Source organism: Perca flavescens, chromosome 13 (genome assembly GCF_004354835.1).
Source record: "Perca flavescens isolate YP-PL-M2 chromosome 13, PFLA_1.0, whole genome shotgun sequence".
Taxonomy (NCBI): Eukaryota; Metazoa; Chordata; class Actinopteri; order Perciformes; family Percidae; genus Perca; species Perca flavescens.
Window position 1 is genome coordinate 30,391,825 of NC_041343.1, and position 24,427 is coordinate 30,416,251.

Consider the following 24,427-nt stretch of genomic DNA (forward strand, 5'->3'; position numbering starts at 1 on the left):
TATATACATAGAGAGAGAGATAGAGAGATACAAACTGAGAGAGAGAGATACACAGAGAAAGAGAGAGATACAGAGAGAGAGAAAGAAAGAGATAGATACAAACGGAGAGAGAGAGAAAGAGATACACAGAGAAAGAGAGATATATACATAGAGATAGAGAGAGAAAGAGAGAGATATATATACATAGAGAGAGAGAGATAGAGAGAAATATATATATACATAGGAGATAGAGAAAGAGAGATATATATACATAGAGAGAGATAGAGAGCAACAGAGAGATAGAGAGAGAGAAATACATAGAGAGAGAAAGAGATATATACACAGAGAGAGAGAGATATATATATACATAGAGAGAGAGAGAAACAGAGAGATAGAGATATATATACATAGAGAGAGAGGTATAGAGACAGAGATATATATACATAGAGAGAGAGAGAGATATAGAGACAGAGATATATATACATAGAGAGAGAGAGATATAGAGCTTGCCATCAGTAATGTAATGCATGTCTTTAGAATGCAATGCCCCTGAATGTTAAAGTTCCTGTTGGTGTAATGGCCAGGTGTCCCTATACTTTAATCCTTTATATCTACATCGACATCCATTCAAAGTCCACAAGTTTTCTCATGAGTGTGCTCACATGTGGGTTGATGCCTCCCAGCTGTTTTTTTCTTCGATTTGGAGCCCACCTCAGGGTTAATACCCAAGAAGCACCTGTAAACAATATGACAAGACAACAACTTTCAGTATTGCATGTTATATTGCTCATTATATTTTACAGTTAGAAGGAATGCTCCAGAGTAAAAACAACCGTGGGTCTATTTATGGCTGATAATGGGTTAAAACTTTCATTTGGGAGAAAATTACGTTAATCAAGTTTTGTGAAAGACCATTATATACATTAGCAAAAAAAAAATACTTTATAGCGTGTTGCAGTGGGAATACGTCCATGTCAAAATAAATTGCTATTTATTATTTAAATTATTGCTATATTAATTTGAGTCAATGGAATGCTAACGGGAGGTGATCGTTTTGTAGCATCAAAATGGCGCCATAGGAGGTTCGAGTTCTGAGGGTAAGCTTACCCCCTTGGGGTGCAGCGCATCCAGACCCTTACCGTGTTGTTGTAGGCGTGTGTATATAAGTGTGTGTGTGTGTGTAATGTACATTTGAGTTTTTCAATACCTTTGAATAAACTCCAGAGTACATGAGCCGTCCTCAGGATACTGCAGATTAAAGTTGTAATAGCTTGCAAAAACGGCTGCTATCCCATTGATGAAGCTGTCGCGTCTGGCCCCATCACCACTTGGCCTTCAGTGGATAGCATCCAAGTCTTTGGCTTCATCAGGTCACCTAAAATGAACAGATATAGAAGTGGAATGTTGAATGAACAAGAGAAGAATGTTTCTGATTTTGATATCTAGCAACACTGCCTTTAAACTGTGAACCCACTTGTTACTGATATATTATCTAACAAGATCTACTGATTTAGTCTCTCAAACAGCTCAAGCTACAGAACATGCTTTGCTACCCGACCCCTTGAATGCGGGATAATTCTGAAAATCTCTAAAGCCATTGACTGTATACAACTACTACAGTAAAAAAAAAAAAAAAAAATCCTAAAGGAAACATTGTGCTAGAAAATTTGAATATGAAGTCCAGATATAAATAGTACCTTGGATAATCAAGCAGGGGGTGCTCGGTAGCATCACTGTTCTCTGCACATCAGCGGCTGTGGCACACGGCTGTAAAATAAACCTTAACTGTAACATATTTATGATGAAGGCTCAGCTGTCAACAATCGATTACTCTGAATTCCTTCTCCATCCCTAACATCCTGATAGACATTATCAGCACTGGGTTGCAAACGTGTCAAAGCGTACTGCTCTTGAAAAGACTCACTTTTGAAAAGTGCAGCCAATGTTTCCCTTATAGGTACATACTGGGCAAAGCACTCTGTCGTTTTCATCATTTCCCAAAAATAAAGGCACAGGATCAACGTAGTTGAAACCCGTTTTAAAAGCCTCCTTCCTCTTTACATCTGTGCTCAGAGCGCCCTGTTATAAAGCCTGAGTAGATCCCCTTTGTATAGTTCTTCAATTATGTTGCTTATTGTGGCCTCAGGAATTCCATGTACCTTTAATTTTTACTCAGAATGTTAAGTGAATGTAAGAGACCAATTTCATGGGCATTTTGGAAGTCGTCAATTATTGTTTGAATGGTACTCGCTGGTAACAATAGCTTAGCTTGTAATTTCAAGTAAAGAAGTGTAAGGTTGTGTAAAAAGAGGGCATCATCCACAGCAAATGGCACTTCTAGCTCATGTTGTTCCTCTGAAATGTCTGAACATGACTGACCAGGCTCAGGCTGACCCAAAGGCTCTGTGGGAACAGACTTTTCTAGTACCGAATCATCTAGATCCTCTACACCTCCACTTGTATGCTTCCTGGAAACATGTGAGGCAAAACTGGAAGCAATTGTAAAGCTGCAGTTGCAGCCTCTAAATGGGCATTTGATTTCCAACCCTTCTTGTAAATGTGCCTTCAAATGCTTTACAAGGGAAGTTATAGTGCCACACTTGAATGCACAGGGCTGAGACACACACTTTAAGAGTGTGCCAGTTGGCTTGAAATGCCACTGGGAAGATCCTGTAGCTTTGTGGTCTCTATATATATGAGTTTTTAAAACAATCACTTTGCTGTACATACAAGTACAGTCAGGAACACCACACTGATACTGATAATTGGGAGTGTTACTGTGCAGCTTTGTGTGGTGAATAAACTGACTAACCGTCTCAGACACATGCTCACACAAACTAAATTTACAGTGAAACATTGTTCACAAAATGGCGGGGGAAAGGATTTAAATGAACTGGCTAGCAGGAGTATGAAACATGCTGAGCTTAAAAAAAAAAAAAAAAAAAAAAAAAGCGCGAAAAAAAAAAAATAATGGCAGAAAAAAACGGAGGATTTTGGTAGATAAGTAGATAATGTCTGATAAAACGAGAAAAAGGTACTGGTATCCGAAGTAAAATTATATTAACGTTACAGGTACACTGAACGGACAATGGGCAACCTGCTATTTCACCACAATGAGGGAGTCTGAGAACGGTGGAGGTCTGCTAACTAGCTAACGTTGTAGCTAGCTAGCTAACGTTATAGCTAGCTAGCTAGCTAGTAAGCTAGCTATATATATAGCCCTCCGTTGCTCAAGTCCAGGGGACTGTTAGTATGTCGTTCTGGATAAAAGTGTCAGCTTAATAAATAAATATATGACTGAGCCTGAAAATGTGGTGACAGAGTCTGATAGCTAGCTAGCTAACCAGCATGAAAGTCAGTCCACTAACGTTAAAAGTTAAACCAAAAAGCAAAAGAATTCTTCAGAATACCTATTAAAAGCACCGTGAATTACAATCTACCATATAACTCTATTGCCTTCTTTTACTTATTGACTTTTTGCCTTCAACTTGACGTACCTCGTATCTGGTCGTGTATCTCTCCTGATCGTCTGTGACGTCTGTGACAAAATCCAGAATCCAGTGAGTTTGGCTTCTGACGAAATCGCCCCACAATGCAGTGCGTTTCAAGTGCAATTCAAATTTCACAATAAGATGCTGTACTGTGATAGAGAACATACAGTCTTACATTTATTTCACAGTAAAAGTCTGAATACAATATTTTATTGTGAAATAATACTGTTAAATATTGTGAAATCACTGTAATAATTAACAGTGTATAGTGGAGGATTTTCTTTTTCCGGGTGGATCATCAAGACTATTGGTCCTCCTAGTTGTCAATCATTCTGGTGATATGTTTACGTAAGGCCGTCCTACGTGCACGTCCCTAGCTTTCAGGTGTATATCGGTGTGTATGTGGGGTGAGCTTGAGCTACGGTTTCAGCCATTCATTGAAGCACTGAAGCTTTTGGGAGAATATTTCACACGCTGGCGTGCGCTAAAAGCACAGGTTGAGCTTCCCACTGATGCCTCAGTCGTGAAGTTTCTACTCCACAGGTAAAGTTTGGCATGCTATTTGGAGAAATCCATTTAAAATCACTGCTAGTAAAAGTTGATATAAGCTATTAGCGATGCTAGCCCAGGCACAAGTCACGCGCACACACGGTAAACATCTCAATTTGTGAAAAAGTGCAAATCTTTTTTTGGAAAGTAGGCTTTTTATGAGCCATGCCGACAGCAACTTGTAAACAGTGCACTCTCGTGCACACGTTTAATAGGCGTTCCCTCTTGGGAGCAGGCAGAGTGTTGCGCATGTGCATTTTTTCAAAAAGTACAGAGGGCGGAAAATCCTCCACTATACCTTTTAATAGAGCAATTTTCCAGCTTGTTAACCTTCGCAAAAGTGCTTGTTTTGCCACTGACAGTCTCAGATTAATATTCAAAGTGTCTGACAACATTATGGAAAGGATGTCGACCTTTCTCTTAAAGAGTAAGATCCTTTTTTTAAACATAAAAACATCAGTGAAATTGCGTTCGTTAAACCCACCAGACTCCGTGTAAATAAACAATTTTAGCATCGTAAAATACACTTCATTTAAAGTCGACAGAAACAAAATAAAACTATGAAACGCCGTTTGGGGTCATCTTCCCACTTCTCCAACCATCACAACTCTAGTTTTGGTTGAAATAAACACACAGTTTACAGAGTTACATGAGAAAATATGTTGCCTCTAAACACGCTAAAAGTATTGCTTTTCTAAATGGAGTCTGGTGGGTTTAGCGCTAGCGACTTCAGAGCTTTCTGGTTGAACAGAAAGGTCTCAAAGAGGTTTTAAAGGTCTATATCTGAAAGGATCCTTTCCATAATGTTGACAGACACTTAGAATAATAATCTGAGAATGTCAGTGGCAAAACGAGCACTTTTGTGAAGCTGGATAATGTCCCTATTAACTTACATTGTAGCTTGTTTCTCTACTGCAGACTGCAGCAATCTCGCTTAATACTGGACCTATGTCAAAGATTGGTGTTCCCCTTCAGTCACTTAGACACAAAAACACAGGAACATAGGGTCCAGGTTGAAAAAAAACAGTAGTTACCCTTTAAACTGTTTTTAGTTTAATTGCTACCGGAGTTAAAAATGATTTCATATGAAAGCTTTGATAAAAACAATTTAATTAAAAAAAAAAGTATGCTTTTGCTGAATAACAAGCAGTAAAGATCTCTTAGTCAGATTGTACAAGATTATGTTTAATGCATCCCAGGGAGGCAGAGATTTAACTTAAACACATTCTATGCAAGGTCTTCGACAGATACAATTAGATTTTTATTGACATAAAAGACATAAGTAACTGCCCTTTATTAAACACTGTTGGACTTTCTGAAGTTATCATCACTTTATTCAAAACTTCATCACTGGCCGTGGTTAATATTATTTTAAAATAATGTACAAGACAGTGAAAATATCAAAAAAATGAACAAAGCTATAAAGGGACTCATTATCCAGTCGGTCATTTGTTTATTTATAAATGTGAAATCTCTCACACACTCTCACGCACAGGCACACACACACACACACACACACGGTCTACAGGCTGTGGATGATGGTTCGGTTCTTCAGGTTCTGGACGTACTCCTTGGCCTGGTCAAAGCTGGTCTTCTCCTCCGTTTTGGGCGGCGAGCCCTCTACCAGCTTGACAAAGTAGTGACAGTAAACTTTGTCCATGATGCCAAACATCCCGCGGCCGTGGTAACGGATGCGCTTCAGGTACTTCCCTTTGCCGGAGTGGGACTCGGCTGCAGGAAGGGGAGACGGGCGGGGACGGTGTGATATGAGAGAGAGAGAGAGAGAGATAGAGAGAGAGAGAGACACAGAGATAGACAGAGAGAGACCGTGACAGACAGACAGACAGAGAGAGAGAGACAGAGGCAGAGAGAGAGAGAGAGAAAGACAGGGACAGAGAGGCAGAGAGAGAGAGAGAGACAGAGACAGACAGAGAGAGGCAGAAAGACAGAGGGAGAGACACAGAGATAGACAGAGAGAGACCGTGACAGACAGACAGACAGAGAGAGAGAGACAGAGGCAGAGAGAGAAAGACAGGGACAGAGAGAGGCAGAGAGAGAGACAGAGAGAGACAGGGACAGAGAGAGGCAGAGAGAGAGACAGAGACAGACAGACAGAGATAGTACTTGATTACAGATTGAATTTTGTGTAGAGGGGCTTCTGAATGGAAACTCATCCAAATAAAGATGGCGCTGAGTTTCGGCTTAGCTGTAATAACATCTGCGGCTCCACATCAATGACTCACACTGCAGTGCACACCATCTCAACTCAAAAAGAAATCTGCTGCTTTTTTAACCCCTTAAATATCTAAAGTCTAAGTCTTTGAAAAAAAAACAACAACAACAAAATCAACATTTAAAGAGCAGACTCAACTAGGTCACGTCGTGTTAATAATGTGCAGTTTGTTCCCACAGTGACCCTTACCTACATACAGGTTGGATCTGTACTCGACGTTGTGATTTTTGACCGCCATCTCCTGAGCTTCCTCGAGAACCTGAACAAACGGACAAACACAGAGCTGTGACATCCATAAATAAACTTCTCGTGTGCGTGGGTGGGTGTGATGGGGGACAAACATGGCCGACTAACGCATGAATGCACAAAAGCTCAATGAATAAAACCTGATCGGTCACAGTAGACATTTTAATCATACTGGAAGTCTTTTCCTTTGTCTGTTTTTTATCTGATTTCATGGGTTTTAATTGGCATTTTAACTTGTTGACAGACACAGACACACACACACACACACACACAGAGTAATGAAGGGTGAACATGCAGCTTTCGAACCTCTTTCATGATCTTCGCCCCTTTCTTGTCACTGAACTGCAGCTGTGCAATGGCTTCGTCGATGCTCATCCTTCGGATCTGTGAAGGAGAACAAACGGCGAGATGAAAACAACAAAAATGAACGGTTTCCTCCACAGCTGTTAGGGACAGCGGGGCGTCGCGCTGCCCTGAGGAAGCAGCACCGTGCTTGCGTCAACCGTGACCACAGTGGCTCTATGAAGAAAACAAACCGAAAAAAAAAAGGCCGGATGCTGCAGATCAGATTAACAAGGACTTAAAGGTTTTACAGGTGAGGTTATTAGCACCAATTACCAGCCAAATGCTGGTCAAAAATGTAAGTGGCCGGCAAAGTCGTTTCACTCACCTGCCAGAAAAAAAAAACATTTTTATGGCATTTTATGGAGTGGCTGGCCAAATTTGAGCCTTTACTAGCCGTTTGGTAGCCTCGTGAGACCGTCCTGATCTCGCGAACTCCAGTTTTCCACTCGCAGATCAGTCTGGCATCTTGAGATAGAGAAAATTTGAAGCTGCTCCCCAAACGACCGGGCCAATCAGCATTGGTTTTGAGGTGGGTTAGATGGTGATAGACAGATGGTTTATCCAATCAGCTAACCAGTATTTTCAGACCGCGGTCCGGGAACCTGAAATGGTGTCTTTTATTCCTAAATTCTCGTTACGCAAACGGCAAATATCCTTTACCGACATGCTGCTTGCTTGCTGAGCTAACGAGCTATGCTTTGCCTGCAGCAGCAGGGGCGGGCTTGTGGTTGTATTTTCATACGCTTCGTGGATCTGATTGGTTGATTTGGCCCGTCTATCGCCAACATAGGTGATAGACAGATGGTTTATCCAATCAGCTAAGCAGTATTTCCGCCCCTTCCCAAAAGTTCTCCAACGGAAAGTTCCCAGATGGATAAGCCGAGCAAATGTGAAGCAATCCATCTGGCGGAGTCAGGTTAGTCATTTGGCAGGTGGATGAAAAAGTTCATTTTGAACCCCGTTTACAGCCATGGAGAAGTATTAACTTTTTGGTGTTTTAATAACACCAAGTGTGAAATTCTGGAACATGGGTGCCAGACAATAACCATATACATATAGTAGGGGTGGGGGAAAAAATCGATACAGCATAGTATCGCGATATTTCTCGTGGCAATACTGTATCGATACACAGGCGCCAAGTATCGATCTTTTATTATTTAAATTGCACATCAGAATTTAACTTTTTGGTAGTATAATAATGAAATAAATTGCTTATTCAGTCCACCAGATGGCGCTGTTTGTTTTCTGGTGAGGTCAGCGGGGTGACTGTCAGCGTGCAGGAGGATGTAGATAAAATAAACATGGCAGCGTCAGAGAAAGAAATCAGAAATGCACCATCTGCGTTTAAATCAAGTGTTTGGACTTTTTTCGGATTTTTTAACAAGGAGGGGACAACTGAGATGGACATGAGACATGGGATTTGCAAGGAGTGTCGTATGCAAATAAAATACTCAGGGAATACCACAAACATGAGGGATCATCTCACACGCCACCATCCAGAGTTAGCGTTAGCCGAGGACGGTAAAGCTAATGCTAAACCAGCTCCGCCGAAAAACCAACCAACACTGGACACACTTAGCTTGACAAAGCTACCTCCCAATTCAGAGCGAGCTAAGAAAATAACTCAAGCCATCGCCTACTTCATGTGCAAAGACCTGCGTCCATACAACGTTGTGGAAAATGAAGGATTTTGTCACTTGCTAAAAACACCGGAACCGAGGTGCACGTGACTCCGTCGCGCGCCGTTTTTGTACTCATTTTAATTGTAAAAAATACCTGTAGTAGCACAGCAGTGCATACCTGTTGGTATTACAGTCTAGTCCACCTTAATTAAAAATGCAAACAGTTCAGTTTGCCAGGTGTATACAACATTTATAACATATTCATTAAAGTGCTGGTTAGTTAGTCAGCTTGACAGTCACATTTTACAGCAATAAAATTCATGTGAGATGAACAAACAGATGTTGACAAAGTTTTCCTTTGGGGACATAATAATGAAGTTGGAAAAAAGGTAATAAATTGCAATATATTGCAGAATATCGCAATATGTTTAAAATCGCAATAATATCGTATCGTGACCTAAGTATCGTGATAATATCGTATCGTGGTACCTCTGGTGATTCCCACCCCTAACATATAGATATTTTTCTTCCATCAATTAAGTGCAGTAGATCATGACTAAATAGTGCAAACGTTTAAAAAAATGCCTTCTCTCACACCTGCATGAAGCGGGCCCCCAATGTCATCCAAACTTTATTAAAAACACTGCTATTCGTTCATCGAAAAATGATTGTTTGTGCTGTTAAGGGTTTTAAGTAATTAATCTTCACATTTTCTGGCCAGGGACATCTAACCCGAAATCCAATTATTATGGACGTTATCCGACATTAAGCGTTTGTGCTTCACATTTTCAGCAGGGCAGCGGAGCGGCTGTGGGTTGACTCTCCACGGTTCTCATGGGCTTTATATGGGGCCAGCTTCACGCAGGTTTCTCTCACAGTGTTAAGGATAGTTACAAAATATTCCTGAATAAACTAATGGCTTGGTCCTTGGACAAGGGCCTGACTTTCCATCCCATTTCTTTAACCCTTGTGTTGTCTTCCCATCGTTAAAATTAAAACTTTTTTTCAACGTTTCTTTCTTTTTTCGTTTGTTATCGACACTTTTTTTTTTCTTCACCTTTTTCCAAGTTTTTTGTCACTTTTTCTGATGTTTATGTCCATTTTTTTCCTCCAATTGTTGAAGCTTTTTCTGACATTTTTGTCATTTATTTTCAACGTTCTTTTGTCTTATTTTATTTTTTTGAAGCAATTGAAAAAATGCTATAAAATTGAATAAAAACCTAAATTCAATGAAGAGTGTACGTACTTGTGAGGAGTGTTGTATGGAACCATCCACGTTGTTTTCTTTGACAATTTGGTTGAAAGAAACTCAAATTTGGGATGTAGAAACTTTTTTGAAAATGGGTCAAATTTGACCCGAAGACAACCGGAGGGTCTGTTGGCAGCCTTTTAAAAGATTCCTGCTACCTAACAAGAGCAGATTCATCGCTACCGCTATTTTACCCTAAAATCTTTTATTGGCTGATTATCATCAACGGGCACCTCTGTCAACGCCTGTTTGAAACGTCAGCTTTGAGTGTTTGACTGAGGTGATTGGTGCAAAATACTGTAACTCGCTAAAGTGGAAAAGCAATCCAGGAATTCCCCCCGCGGTGGGTCTCACCATTTTGGCCAGGTACCACATCTTGTCTTTGCTGTACTTAATCTGCCTCCTGCTGTGATGGATCTCCTGCAAATAAAACAAAGTATTCAGATGATGTTTTTTTTTTTTTTTTTAAAAGACAAGAGCAAACTTCTGCTCAGTTTAAAGCTTTAGTGCGTAACCTTTTTTTTTTTTTATGTCCATCTGTGGTTAGCAAATCCAAAGAAACTCTCAAGTATTACACTGTCATTTTTAAAGTCAGGTCAGACACCTGAACGGGACATCCTCTCACTCCGCACTTCGTGTTATCGGCCGAGCGAAAGACTTACTGCTGGTCTGCGGATATCACCCGGTAGCTGAGGTGGAAACACCTTCCGGTTCCTCCTCTCCCAGTCCTTTGATTCCAGTGAAGTGCTGGTGTGGAGACATGAGAGCTGCTGGGGACAGCCACCCAAAACCTGCAACCTGGAGACACGTTTAAGAAAGGAAAAAAAAAAAAAAAAAAAAAAAAAGACATTAAATTTTATGTGTGTTCCAAACCAGCTCAGACACTCCAGACACACACACACACATACAACTGAGTCCGATTGTAAACAGATCATCCAAAGTAATAGGCCCCCTCTCCCATCAATTGAATCACTGTACAGTAAGGGTTGCACAGACTAGTCGACTATACTTCTTCCACAATGACATTTTGAGCTTGAAGTCGACTAGTCGCTAATCATGTGGTTTTGTCTAGAGATGCACCGATAGAGCGGCCGGTGACCAGAATTGGCCGGTTTTCACGTGCTTGGCCATGACCGGTGACCGGCAGGTCAGTCTGATGTATGCCGATTTCATGCCGGTTAACCCTACAATTAACTGACAACAGAAGTTACAGTTACAGTTCTCAAGGATGCACGCACACCCGGACGCCACAGCACTCTCTCTTTCTCCTTTCTCTCAACTTTTCCGCGTGAAGCGCGTCTTGGCGCTATTCTCGCACATGTAGGGAACCTCGTGGATTAACCTGCAACATGTCAGCTGTTTGGGAATTCTTCAGCGTGTGTGCAGAAGATAACAAGTTTGCAATATGCAACACCTGCAAGGAAAAAGTAGGGCGTGGAGAGACGACACCAAAAACCAAAATCACATTTTTTTTGTAGATGGTTATTAGATGTGAAAAGAAGGAAATGGTTCCAACATTGCTCTTTAGATGTGTGTGAATGTCCCACACCAGGAGTAATTTATATAGTTATATTTTATAGTGATCCATTATCTGTCTATCTCAACACATGTTCTATTAAAGAAAAGACAGAAAATAAATATTTGTGTGTGCTGTAAAGTGGTTAGAAAAAATGAAAATAGAATCGGCATCGGCTGGCCTAACTCAAAGAAAATCGGAAATCAGAATCGGCCTAGAAAGTTGTAATCGGTGCATCTCTAGTTTTGTCATTAACAACATAGACCTGTAGTGCTTCGGTTTCTTGATTTTAGGCTGCCAACCTTACACCTGGCCAGAGGTTACGGATGAAAACTAGCCTCATGGCTAATTTACAGTAATGCTTTTTAGTGTGTGCACTGTCCCTGAGAAGTAGACTGAATAAAACAAATGTAAATACATTGTAAACTGAGCTTTGTAACCATGTCATACCACAAACAAATTAGGCTACACAGTCTGTTTAGCTATTGGCCAACGCATTTCTGTAGACGACAAATACATGGATTTGGACTTTTCTTTACGATAAAACGAGTTAGTATTAACGTTACATGGGTTAATAAATAAAATAAAGAGTCACCACTTACACAGACATTAGGGCTGCACAATATATCGTCTTTTTTTTATCGTCATCGCAACTGGCACAATACACACGTTGCGAAAGGCTAAACTGATTTTTGTATTAGTTGAAAGAAAATATCAGAAGAAAACTGCACTTTAAAATGGCACTGTCATTCTTGTTTTAGTGTCACTTTTATATTCAATGTAACGTTTAATTTGTCCATAAAACAATGTTAAAAATTATTTTACTTTTATTTGATTTTTAATTCAACAAGCAATTTGTTGCAAGCAGCAGAAAGGCAGAACTGAGCATGTTTTAACATCTGTTTATGTATCGCGGGTGATATCGTTTTCGCGATATTCAACAACATTATTATCGCATATCGAACATTTTCCTCATATCGTGCAGCCCTAATTAGACATCCATTATAAATGGCTCAGAAACTGACACCATTTACAGCAAAGTCACACTGCAGATCTGTATTTCCTAACTTTGAAGTTACTGGCCAACAATTTGTTGTCTCCAAAATTCTTTCTAATTCAAATCAAGTGGTTTCCACCGTGCTTAGCTTAGCTTAGCTTACGTTACTTAAAGCCATAGATATATATGAATTAAAGCAGCCCACAGACGTTTGTCCTTCTGCAGAGACAGTTGGGATTCTACTGACATCAATGTAACTTTCTTACCTCGAGCTCAACACCCCAGAGATATTCCTAATAAAGGCCATGCCTGAAAAACAAGTACGAATCAGTTAAAACATCGTCGGCAGACACAATAAATGTTATAACATGGCAAATGTGTAGTTAATTGGGCTGCATTTCTCTTACCACGTCCTGTCATTGCGGTCGCCATGTTGCATTTTTACGACGCTAGTGTTCGCTGACGGTAGTGATGTTTACAGTAAGAAGAGCGAAAAGTGTTTACCCGTTTGTAGTCTTCACTGCGTATACGACCTATTACGATTGGTTATAGGTTTTTATTTGTAAGTTGTCTTACAAGTAATAGTATAAGATAGTGGTGGAAAAAGACAATTTTGCTTTGGGGAAAAAAGCAAACTTGACATGGTTTGACCCAACTAGGATTCCGTACTGGGCAACGGTAGGACTTACGACACCACGCTGGCCGTACGGCCGGTAGTGTAGTCGCTACGATAGTGCAGGTAACATGTGTGGAGTTTGATTTAGCTTTATCAGACTTTATTAGAAATTTTATTAACTTTAAACGACCGGAGGGCGTCATGCACGAAAGGTCGCTTCCCGCCTCGCCCAACTGGTACTGCTCGCGCTGCAGTGACGTCAACAGCAGCGGTTTACTGGGCGTTGGAGCCAAAAACATCATCTATCTGATTGATGTGTCTGCATCCTCCTGCAGGGTCGTAGGTAAGTCTGCTGCCGCCATACACACACAGGGAGGTGCGGGGGTCACTCTGGTACTCATCCCTAAACTAAGCCCATATAGAAGGATACACGTCATGTTACACGCATGTTTAGCCCAAATCAAGTTGATCACATCCCCTCAGGTGTGAAGATTACAGCTCCTGGAGTCGTGTACTGAAAGAGAAACAGATATCTGGTAACATGGACAATCTAGTTCACTGGTTCTCAACCTTTTTTTCATTAATGTACCCCTTTTTGAATTGTTTCTTTAAGCCAAGTACCCCCTGACCAGCTAATGTCTATATAAAGAGGAACAGTACAGCACTGTCAGCGATAGATTTAATAAACAACAGCCTTGGAACTGGAAAAAAACATTTAAATGCTGATGAAAAAAGGAGACAAAAACTAAAAAAAAAAAAAAAAAAAAAAAAAAAAAAAAAAAAGTCAAAATCTTGGAAAAAGATGGTAGAAAGAAGGAAGTACGGCAAGAATAGGTCAAAAATAGTACCAAAAACTTAAAAAAACAGTAACATAACTTTGAAAATAAAGTGAGAAACGTGTAAAAAGTAGGACAGCAGAAGGAAGGCAGGCAGGAATAGGTCCAAACAAGGCGACACAAATGTCACATTTTTGGTAGAAAATAAAAAAAGTCTACATAAAGAGGAACAATCTTCTGGACAACAGCTTTGGAACTAAGGCTGCTCCCTCTTAGTCGATTAGTAGACTAATTGGTCGTTTTGGTCTTCGTCAACTTAGATTTCTTTAGTCCATCCGTCATGTTTTATGCTTTTTTTCATGCTGAATGACTTATTTCCAAGAAACATACGAGCACATCTCTGGTTAACACAAGAATCAAAGTGATGCTTTTGAATGACTCTTTGCGGAGAAACTCAGATTTACAGATCTGTCGATTTAAATCAACTAATCAATTAGTCGATACAATTGAATGAGTGTTATGTGTTTTATTCTATTAGTCATGAAAACTTTGTTTGAAGTACCAATGCACAAATCCTTACAAAAACATGCTTGCGCAGATTAGATGTGGAGTTATTGGATGCTGCCAGTTCAGTCACATCTGGCATTGCATGATGATACTATTGGCCCTCTTGAATTCAAATGAGAAATGTAATGTTGAAATGTAATTTCAAATGTGGCCAAGGATTTTTGTCGTTTTTGGGCAGCAGATTTCGATGTTTGAGCTAGCATTTCTACTGAAACTGAACCGTCGTGGTCGCTTGCCTGATGCACCTCCATCGTCTCGTTCTCAATCTCCTACAGAACGACTTGGCAGCTAGGCATCCAGGCAGCCTAGTATTTCGTGGCCTCTTTGCTGTATGATGGCACGCTGATAAGCCGTTTTGTGTTTTTTCAGGGGAGCTCGTCGGCCATAAAGACTTTGTGTCGAGCTTTTCGTTCTGTCAGCATGCAGGGCAGGGCCACGTCTGCGTCAGCTCCTCCAACGACGGGAGCGTTCGCTTCTGGGACTCGGACAACAAGGTGCTCCTAAGGGAGCATGCGGCTCATCAGGTGAGTGTCGACTTTTCCCGTTCCGGCGTGCCGTTAGGCCCGTTCGAGATGAGCTGGGCCTGTGCAGAATCAATGCTTGCCGGTTAGATTTGTGTCCGACTCGATCCCGACTTGCTCTGATGTCATTCACACGTGGTAGGTGGCTTTCCTGTAGGGCTGGGCAATATATTGATATTATATCCATATATGAAACTAGAAATCGTCTTAAATTTTGGATATCCTAAAATCCTGATATGACACAAGTGTTGTCTTTTCCTGGTTTTAAAGGCTGCGTTACAGTGATGTCGTTTTCTGAACACACCAGACTGTTCCAACTGTTTTATTATTTGCCTTTACCCACATGGTCATTATATCAATATATCTGCTCTCATTGTGTTCATATTTTGTGAACGCACCAATTGTCAGCCCTACAATATTGCCACAATAGCAATTATCGAGGTATTTGGTCAAAAATATCAGGATATTTGATTTTTCTCCGTATCGCCCAGCTCTACTTTCCTGCATGGAGGATGTTTTGGCACTTATTGCTGCAATTCATATCCATGTTCTCATCCCTGCATAAGAATATAGAGCAGTTTGGATGGTGTCTCGTGTTATAATGCTCCATGACCTGTATTATCTGTTGCATAGTGTTCTGTTGCACAAACATTAGCTATACTTAAAAAAAATTGCAAATCGAATCGGAATCGCAATATCTGGCTGAAAAAAAATCGCAATTACATTTTTTTTTTTAACCTTTTCTACTTGAGCCTGACTGGTGAAATCAATGTGACGTACAGTATCAGCAGGATGTCATCTCCCCCCCCCCCGTTGTTTTCCCTCCCCACACAGAGCCCCGTGGCGGCGGTGCACTGGTCTCCGCTGGATAAGAACCTGGCGGTGTCGGGGGACGAGAAGGGCGTCGTGGTCTGCCACTGGCACAACACGGGAGACACGGCCAGCTTCTTCCCAGAGCCCAGGACCATCTTCTGCCTCTCCTGCTCCCCCCACACCTGGAGCTCTGTGGCCGTCGGGTAAGACCAGCCCCCAGGGAGCACACTCCGCTCTGCCGGATCACAACGCTTCACACAAAGTCCAAACATTCAAATCCGACTTGCAACAGTTTTGTTGTCATTACTTAGAATTCCTCATGGGGGCGACAGAAACCACGCACTATAGCTTTAAAGTGCTCATATTATGCTAATTTTCAGGTTCATAATTGTATTTAGAGGTTATATCAGAACAGGTTTACATGGTTTAATTTACAAAAAACACCATATTTTTGTTGTACTGCACATTGCTGCAGCTCCTCTTTTCACCCTGTGTGTTGAGATCTCTGTTTTAGCTACAGAGTGAGACATCTCACTGCTGTTCCATCTTTGTTGGGAGTCGCATATGCTCAGTAGCTATGTAAGGACTACTAGCCAGTCAGAAGCAGAGTCTGAGGGCGTGCCCTGACAGTAGCTAGGTAAGGACTACTAGCCAGTCAGAAGCAGAGTATGAGGGAGTGCCAGTACCTAGGTAAGGACTACTAGCCAGTCAGAAGCAGAGTATGAGGGAGTGCCCTGACAGTACCTAGGTAAGGACTACTAGCCAGTCAGAAGCAGAGTATGAGGGCGTGCCCTGACAGTAGCGAGGTAAGACTACGTTTTGTCTCTGAAGTAAAGGCTGGACTACAATAGAGCTGTGCACAAAAAAGATATATAACACAATAAAAGAAAAGGGAGAAAGCCAAAAAGCATAATATGAGCACTTTAATAAAATGGTGATGCTGCAGCAAGAGCGGTGTGCAGGATTTTCTCTTTCTTCAAGTCCTTGTTTTTGTCCTACGCACCTTGCACAGAAGAATTGTTTGGATTCCTTAAAAGGTACCAATTTTATCATAAAATCCATGTTTTTTTACAAAGAGAAATTACAACATTTTACATTACGGTAAAATGTTTAGCTCCATAGCTCCTTTACAATTATGTGACACACACACTGTAGTCAAGCCTCTCAAAATACAACAACACACACAGGAGCGCCGTCTCTGTGCGTGACACAACGTTTTTCCTGCGTGCCTCCTCGACGTGTAACGCCAGACAGCTGATCACACGGTGATTTGCACTAAGGTCCTCCACTGCTTTTCTTTCAAATGTTCCTGATCTGTCCCAAAAAAATAGATACCAGTGAAAGTGCATTCTGTTTTCACGCCCCTAAACTGTGGACCTCACTGCCTTTTTAGATCTTAGAATGGCAAGTTGGCTCTGTATTTAAAAAAAAAAAACCAATGACCTACATATATTTCATCTAGGTTTAATTTGGAGCATTACTTCATAAGTGTTAATCAGTGTTTTTGATATCATTTATTACATTATTTTGAGTTTTTCTTCATCTTTTTTTTGTCATCTGTGTTTTAATGTTGCTTTGTGAAGCACTTTGGGCTGCATGCTTGCATGAAAAGTGCTATATACAAATAACCAAATACAGTTGAGTTGTACTTACCTGTAGAAAGAAATCCAGACACTTGAACAACAACAAAAAAATACCAAATCTGAAAATGCACAAAACATTTCTTTACTCTTGTGTTAAAAAGCAAAATGCAACCTTTTTGGCTGCCGTACCAAACCCGCCGCTTTGGGATTGTGACAGTGCTGTCGTCGTTCTGCCCAAAGGTACAAAGACGGGATGATCGTGCTGATCGACGTGAGCAAGAAAGGCGAGGTGACGCACCGTCTCCGAGGACACGAGGACGAGATCCACTCGCTGGCGTGGTCTCCCCAGGCCGGCGAGGACGCCTTCTACAGCAGACAGGAGGACAGCGAAGGTAACAGTGGGCCGTCACACACTGTCTACGCAGCCTACATTGGTTTGGTGCATGACAGCTATTTTTTCTTTTTTTTTCTTTTTCAATCAGTGCGTTTACACGCAGTTTAAAAAAACGATTAAGTTAGGGTTAAAGGAACACGCCACCGTTTGTTGAAATAGGGTTATTCACCGTCTCCTCTATATTTATAGAGGTGGGCAAACACATTTTTGTCTCAGTGCACGCATTGTCTTAGTCCGTCAGCGCCGCCACTAGCTTAGCTTAGCATAGTGAATGGAATCCTTTGTTGCCGGATAGCATGTCATGAGTAAAAGTGAGCCAACACGTTGCGTGAACACTGTGCTACGTGTGACAAGAATGTGTAAATGAAACATGAAGTTGTTAAATTTCACTAATTTAGTGGCCGGTGGGTGTAATGTTGACACAGGTCCACCCGGAAGAAAAAGCCAGCTGTGCGTTGGCAGAGCACCGCCTACTGTAGCGGAGGTAGAGTTGGCGTAAACCTTTTATTTAATGAATTCACACAGATTAATATACACATAATCAATACAACATTTGATGGCTAGATGCAAAAAAAAAAAAAACTCAGAGGGGCTTAAAGTGGGCACTCTCCAATGCACACTCCAAATACAATAGAAAGAACCTAAAACAGTGATAAGAAAAGAGAAGAGGAAAAAGAAAATGCCAAAATTACACACGCTATCAAATCAACAGTATAAATACGAAAGGTCAAATAATATTAGGAGTTCCATGGGTTGTTTACGAAGACATCCCATAGGGACAGCGTTGCACAGACAAAAACAAACCTTTTAACAGCTTTCCTAAATTGTACAAGTGCTAGCTTTGAAAGAAATCGGACGGCGAAGCGTTCCACATCACTGAACCTGTGTCATTTAAACCAAAGACAGATGGGAGGCCTGAGTTTTTATTTATTTTTTTTTTTTTTATCATCCTAGCAAACGGTGGAGTGTCTGCAGGAGACGCGGCCGGCTGCTACCTGGCGTCGGGGAGCAAAGACCAGACGGTGAGGATCTGGAGCTCGGCGAAGGGGAAAGGTGAGACGTTCTGCAAACGGCCAGGAGTCTGTGATCTCGTTCCTTACTTCCTCCTGACCTCTATTCATGTCAACGTGGAAAAGGCTTTACAAGGTGTCCACAGGTCATTTAGGAGCCCCGAAACATCTCTTCACGTACATACAACATCTAATTATATCCTATATTATTGAACACTAATATAATTTACATGGGACAAAAGTGCTGATGTAGTTACACTAATATTCAATCATGTTATTTGTTAATTTAAAGATTACAATTGTACTATTATTTAATTCTTTTTTTTTATTCTGGTCTAGTATTGTTTTTATTTATTATTTATGTAGTTTTCTTCAATTTTTATTATTATTGTCTCTGGCACAACTATTGTTACATCCCGCCCTACTACAGTTCACTAAACGTGTGTGTGTGTGTGTGTGTGTGTGTGTGTGTGTGTGTGTGTGTGTGTGTGTGTGTGTGTGTGTGTGTGTGTGTGTGTGTGTGTGTGTGTGTGTGTGTGTGTGTGTGTGTGTGTGTGTGTGTGTGTGTGTGTGTGTGTGTGTGTGTGTGTGTGTGTGTGTGTGTGTGTGTGTGTATGTGTGACACCTTTCTGTTGCACACTATCTTCAAAAATGAAAAACAATTACGAAATAAAATGCCCCAAAACATATTGACCGATTTTTTTAAATTGTTCATTTATAAGAATTTCTTTCATTGATTTTTTTTCAGACTTTAATTTATCTAGCACTTTTCAGACATAATAATGTAGCTCAAAGTGCTTGATACAACACACACACAGATACACAACACAATTGCCCCCCCGGCCACATTCACCCACCTCCCTAAATTGACAGAAATGATGTCTGTCCTGTCACTGTATTGATGTCGTAATTACAGACTGTAGAAAAAAGCAGCTCAAATCCACAGAGGGAAAAAAAAGTTGCCCTGCCATTGTCCTTTCAAGAGAGATTTACAGTTAGGTCCGGAAATATTTGGACAGCGACACAACTTTCATAATTTTGGCCCTGTGCGCTAACACGTTGGATTTGAAATGAAATCATCGAGATGGAATTGTGGTGCAGACTTTGAGCTTTATTTTGGGGATATTTACATCAAATTTGCTTCCAAATGAGAATGTCACACCTGAAATCAACTCCAGAGCTTTTATCTGCCTGATTGATGATGAAATGAGGGAATAGCCCATACGTGCTCATGAAACAGCTTTTGACTCAATTGTTCAATTACTTTAGGTCCCTTTTTTTTTAAATGTGTGTAATTCCTAAACCCTTCCTCCAATTTTGACTTAAATACCCTCAAAATAAAGCTGAAAGTCTGCACTACAATTCCGTCTTTCATTTCAAATCCATTGTGTTAACACACAGGGCCAAAATTATGAAAATTGTGTCACTGTCCAAATATTTCCGGACCTAACTGTACCTCCGGTGATCTCACATAATCCTCTCTGTATGCTCTTCCCCCCCCTCCCCTCCCCCTCCAGCTGTGATGACTCTGAAACTGCCCTATCTGAAGAAGAGAGGCTCCACGGTCGACCCCGGCGTCAAAGAGAGACTCTGGCTCCACGTCCACTGGCCGAAGGGACGGCCCACGCAACTCGTGTCCAGCTGCTTCGGGTACGCACGCGGCTCCATCGGTCAGGCCATCGGAGCACGCCCGAGGAAACGTGACCCCGGCGCAGCTCAGTAGCGTTTTTTTCAGCAGTGTTGGATTTGACACGTAAATGTGACTAGTCGCTTTGCACTTATTAGCCCTTGAGTGACGACTTTCCTGCCTTAAGGCGAAATTTACGGTTGTACAGAGGCTCGACGCAGAGCCGACGCCGTAGCCCCAGTAAGTGGCTAATACCCTTGTGAGGATTTATACTTGTGCAATGGCGTGTCTGCGTCCTTCTAGGGTATCTCTTTAAAGGAGAAACCCGGCGCAAAATGAACCTAGGGGTTAATAACACATGTGTACAGAGTTCACCGTTCTCTGGGATATGTTCTCATGCTAATCGGATATGACCAGTTTTAGCGCAAACCGCTAATTAGCTTATAACGCTAGTTGTCGGGGCACTGGTAAAGTAAAGAGAAATCGCTATTTCTATACCACTCACAAGGCTCAAAATAGCACCACACTTCCACGGTAGCATAATGAGGGTCCCTACATGTAAACACAAGCATTGAGAACTTTATAAGTGTACAGACAGTTTATTAAAACGATAGTTTAGAAAGACAGTAGTGTTCACGTATACAGGCAGGCGCCATCTTGGGATAACAGTCGCGACCAGTCGAACGCCGTGCAACCAGTAACGTAGCTCAAGCGCAGCGTTCTTTGTTCGACTGATCGTGACCGTTTTCCCAAGATGGGACCTGCCTGTATACGTGACCCTAGCGGAGGCGGCATCTGTGTGTGCGTGGGGGGGGGGAGCGTGTGGTAGAGCGAGGGAGAGAGCGACCGGATTGGCGACGGAGCGAGTACCGACTCTGGCGGTAGCGAGGGAGAAACAAAGCGTCTCCCCTGTTCTTTCTGACCACGGTCGGAAAGCTGTAGCAGGAAAAGTTAGCTCTCTCCTTTTTTATTTCATGTGGTTCACGGAGAAGGGGAACCCCGGAAAATGAGCATGACGCTCCAAAACCCAGCCGGGCGGACCAATCGCGGTTTTGGCGGTCTGCGTCGCCGCGACATGTAGTTCCATTTCCGGAGAGGTGCACGTCAGGCTACGGCGTAGGGTTGGGTTGGTATCTACGCGCACCTACGTACAGTACGCACGGGCGTAGATTCGACGCGGAATCACCGATCAGGACTTAACAGTAGCCTCCGGTTATAGTGTGAAAATATCACTGCAGAGACTTTGAAAAAGTCAACGTATACGTAAGTATTGTGATGCAGTTGCAAGCAGGGGCTCATAAAGATTATTCTCAAATTGTAGTTGATCAGCCAACTCGCCGGTAAGTGTTTAAACGTTTGCACATTCAACCTTTATTTTAGCGGGATAGTCTCCTGGGATCCGCATGTCTCTTTCTCATTTGTCTTGGCTAATAAACAGCAAGTGATTTATAAATTTAGTTTTATTGGCTTTTGTGTGTGTTTGTGTGTCCCCCCCCCCAGTGGTGAGTTGGTGATGTGGGACCTGACCCGGACAGGGAAGCAGAGGTGGACCCTGTTTGGGACTTCCTCGGAGGGTCAGAACCACAGCCGGATCGTCTTCAGCGTGAGTTCGGTCCGCCTGCAGGACGACAGAGAGCTGCTCATCAGCACCTCCATGGACCGAGAGGTGGGTCGCCTGCTTTCGTCTCACACTTAACTGGAAAGACGACTCCCCTCCCCCCGCCCGTGTTTTCATCACCAGGGGTCTCATTTATTTATGCACATTTTCAGCCCCGTTTTGTGCATACGCCACTTCCCATGCAAAGGTTGTGATCCTTAAAGAAAAAAACTTGACGGGAGAGTATGCAGTCCTCCACGCAAACTCTGACCCATGCGTACGCCCATTTTGGAGACAATGGCAAGTGGCGACGCAGATGGTGAGGTGGTGAACTGATTACACAGGTTGCACAATTGGTTATCGGGAACTCTGCTGAACAAAACATATTTTAAATATTTCTTCCTTCACTGAAATGTCCCATTAATGATGGCCGTATTGAAGTGTACCACACTCTTTATTGCCACCGAAAGGGTCTTTTTGATTGGAAGCTGGGTCGTCTGACCTATTGGAGGGGGGTGGTGGATTTAAAAAACAAAAAAAACAAAGAGCCCTGACTTTGACTTTTTGACTCTGCAGATAAAATGCTGGGACCTGGCCTCTCTGGACTGCTGCTGGACTCTGCCCACCCTGGGCGGCTTCGTCTACGCCCTGACCTTCTCCCCCGTGGGTGCCGGGTGTCTGGCGCTGGGCGTCGGCGACAACATGATCCGGGTGTGGAACACGCTGACCACCCAGAACCAGTACGACACGCGCTCCTTCTGGCAGGGCATCAAGTCAAAGGTCACGGCGGTAAGACGTTTGTTGTTGTTTTAAATCTGTGCGTGTGAGTGCGTCATCGTAAAATGTGAACTTTTGTCGTTGACTGGGGGATTAGGGCTGGGCAATATAGCGATATTATATCGACATCGACATACGAGGCTGGATATTGTCTTCTATTTTGGATATTGTGATAACACAAGTGTTTTTTTCCTGGTTTTAAAGGCTGCTTACAGTAAAGTGATGTCATTTTACCAGACTTACTAGCTGTTTTATTATTTGCCTTTGTGGTAGAATTTCCAGAAACACCATGTAGTGGTACGATGAGACTAAAGGGAAAACTTGGACATCAAATCATCATAGTTCACAGGACCGGTAGTCTCGCTTTGCCAGACCCTCCTCCAAAGTGCACTGGAGGAAGGCCTGGCTACTCCACATAGCATTCGGGGATGGGAGAAAAACGTGCTCTGTTTTAATGGCATTTCTTTAAACCAATCACAATCGTCTTGGGCGGTGCTTAGCTCCGGAGAAAAGCTGCTGTGCCGCTGCAAAATAGCCTCGGGAAGGAACTTGTTTTGGTGGAACGTGTGTACGTTTAAAAGTAGTTTTAGTCGTGCAACAGGAAACTCCGATTGGACAGATAGTCTAGCTAGCTGTCTGGATTTACCCTGCAGAGATCTGAGGAGCAGTTAACCATAGTCCTCACAAATCCACCAGAGGTTAGAACGCCAACACAATAGAAGAGGAAGGGGACGGACATCCGGCTTAAATGAATGAAATCTGGGGGATTTTCTGGCAGCAACGGAGCAGTCCTGGAAGTGGAACGTCAAGGATATAGACTACAGGACAGGGGATGATAATATTCATTCAGGCTCTGATATCCAAACCTGTTCTGTTCTGTTCCTTGCCTCCCTGTCAGCTGCACGATAAGTGAATGCTTGTTTTTGGACCGGATCTCCTTATGGCATATCTGCCAACATTTGGTTTTCAAACTAATACCGTAAGACCCGCTGTGTTTTAACGTGCTGGGTAATGTCATTTCCCCCGCCGTGCGCTACATTAAAATCAATTTGACACGACTTACAAAAAGCGTGGAGGTTGTCGATATGACTGGGGTAAGATGCATGTCAATTGTTGCGCCCAACGCTGTTGAAATGTACAGCTATATTTTGATTTCTTTGCGGGAACACTGCCTTCACCTGCCATTTTTATCGGCTCGCTTTCTGGGTCTGAACTTTCCGCGAAGCTTGCGCAGAGATGCACTGCGTAACTGGGTTATAGGTTGCCAGGTTGAGCTGACAAACGGGTTGAAAATTGTCTGTGATGTGTGGATTGTGTGAATGGGATGAGTTTCATACAAGATCTGGCAACTGGTCAACATTAGACAAACATATTGGTCCGATTTATTTATTTATTTATTTATTTATGGAGTTTGGGCCATGCAAATTACGGGAGTCTCCCGGGAGCAATAACAAACCGGCAGGGATCCGTGGAAAAACGGGAGCATTGGCAGGTTTGCCTTACGGAGCTCAGTGGACCAGGGCCTGCCATAGTTTCTCATGCATCCCAGAACTATGCTCACGGTGACCATCTTTTCCTTGGCGCTATTGATCTCTTGAGATATCACATACTTGATAGTTGGGACTGGGGATAAGAGCATCAGGTAAGTCACAGGACCTCCGAGTTGGGGAGGACAGACTACTACTGCAGACTAGCACATCGTGGTACTGTCTACCTTAATCTCCTCCATCGAGATCAAGACATGCTTGTGTGTAAGACCTCAAAGTCTCCCGTGCCTTCATGAATCCTGAAGAAAGCTGCTACGGAGTACAGCCTTTACCCACTTAGTCATTGTATCCACATTATTAGTGATTATTTCTCAGAACTGTTTTATAATATTTTGTGAAAGCACCAATAGTCAACCCTACAACATCGCCACA

At 42.3% G+C, this 24,427-nt stretch overlaps 2 protein-coding genes and 1 long non-coding RNA gene across 4 annotated transcripts in view; 1 reads left to right on the forward strand and 2 right to left on the reverse strand.

The window, feature by feature from the left end:
- Positions 1 to 1,287: 1,287 nt before the first annotated feature.
- On the reverse strand, positions 1,288 to 3,594 carry LOC114567283 (uncharacterized). The gene is made up of 3 exons (XR_003694146.1): positions 3,477 to 3,594; positions 1,677 to 1,746; positions 1,288 to 1,354 (listed from the first exon to the last, which is right to left on the reverse strand). It is a non-coding gene; the product is annotated as an uncharacterized LOC114567283 (long non-coding RNA).
- A 1,589-nt stretch (positions 3,595 to 5,183) lies between these two features.
- On the reverse strand, positions 5,184 to 12,938 carry mrpl22 (mitochondrial ribosomal protein L22). The gene is made up of 7 exons (XM_028595149.1): positions 12,635 to 12,938; positions 12,494 to 12,536; positions 10,377 to 10,512; positions 10,069 to 10,134; positions 6,805 to 6,882; positions 6,442 to 6,511; positions 5,184 to 5,750 (listed from the first exon to the last, which is right to left on the reverse strand). The coding sequence occupies exons 1-7, from the start codon at positions 12,657 to 12,659 to the stop codon at positions 5,542 to 5,544; spliced, it is 627 nt and encodes a 208-aa protein (XP_028450950.1). The 5' UTR covers positions 12,660 to 12,938; the 3' UTR covers positions 5,184 to 5,541.
- gemin5 (gem (nuclear organelle) associated protein 5) overlaps positions 12,577 to 24,427 on the forward strand; it is a 35,099-nt gene continuing 23,248 nt past the window's right edge. The window contains exons 1-8 of one of the 2 annotated variants that reach the window (XM_028595148.1): positions 12,577 to 13,186; positions 14,556 to 14,710; positions 15,542 to 15,723; positions 17,344 to 17,495; positions 18,452 to 18,550; positions 20,025 to 20,157; positions 21,635 to 21,800; positions 22,308 to 22,520. In XM_028595148.1, the coding sequence (XP_028450949.1) occupies positions 13,045 to 13,186; positions 14,556 to 14,710; positions 15,542 to 15,723; positions 17,344 to 17,495; positions 18,452 to 18,550; positions 20,025 to 20,157; positions 21,635 to 21,800; positions 22,308 to 22,520 (1,242 nt within the window). In that variant the 5' untranslated portion in view covers positions 12,577 to 13,044. The remainder of the gene's footprint in view (positions 13,187 to 14,555; positions 14,711 to 15,541; positions 15,724 to 17,343; positions 17,496 to 18,451; positions 18,551 to 20,024; positions 20,158 to 21,634; positions 21,801 to 22,307; positions 22,521 to 24,427) is intronic. The other variant, XM_028595147.1, reaches the window with a different exon arrangement.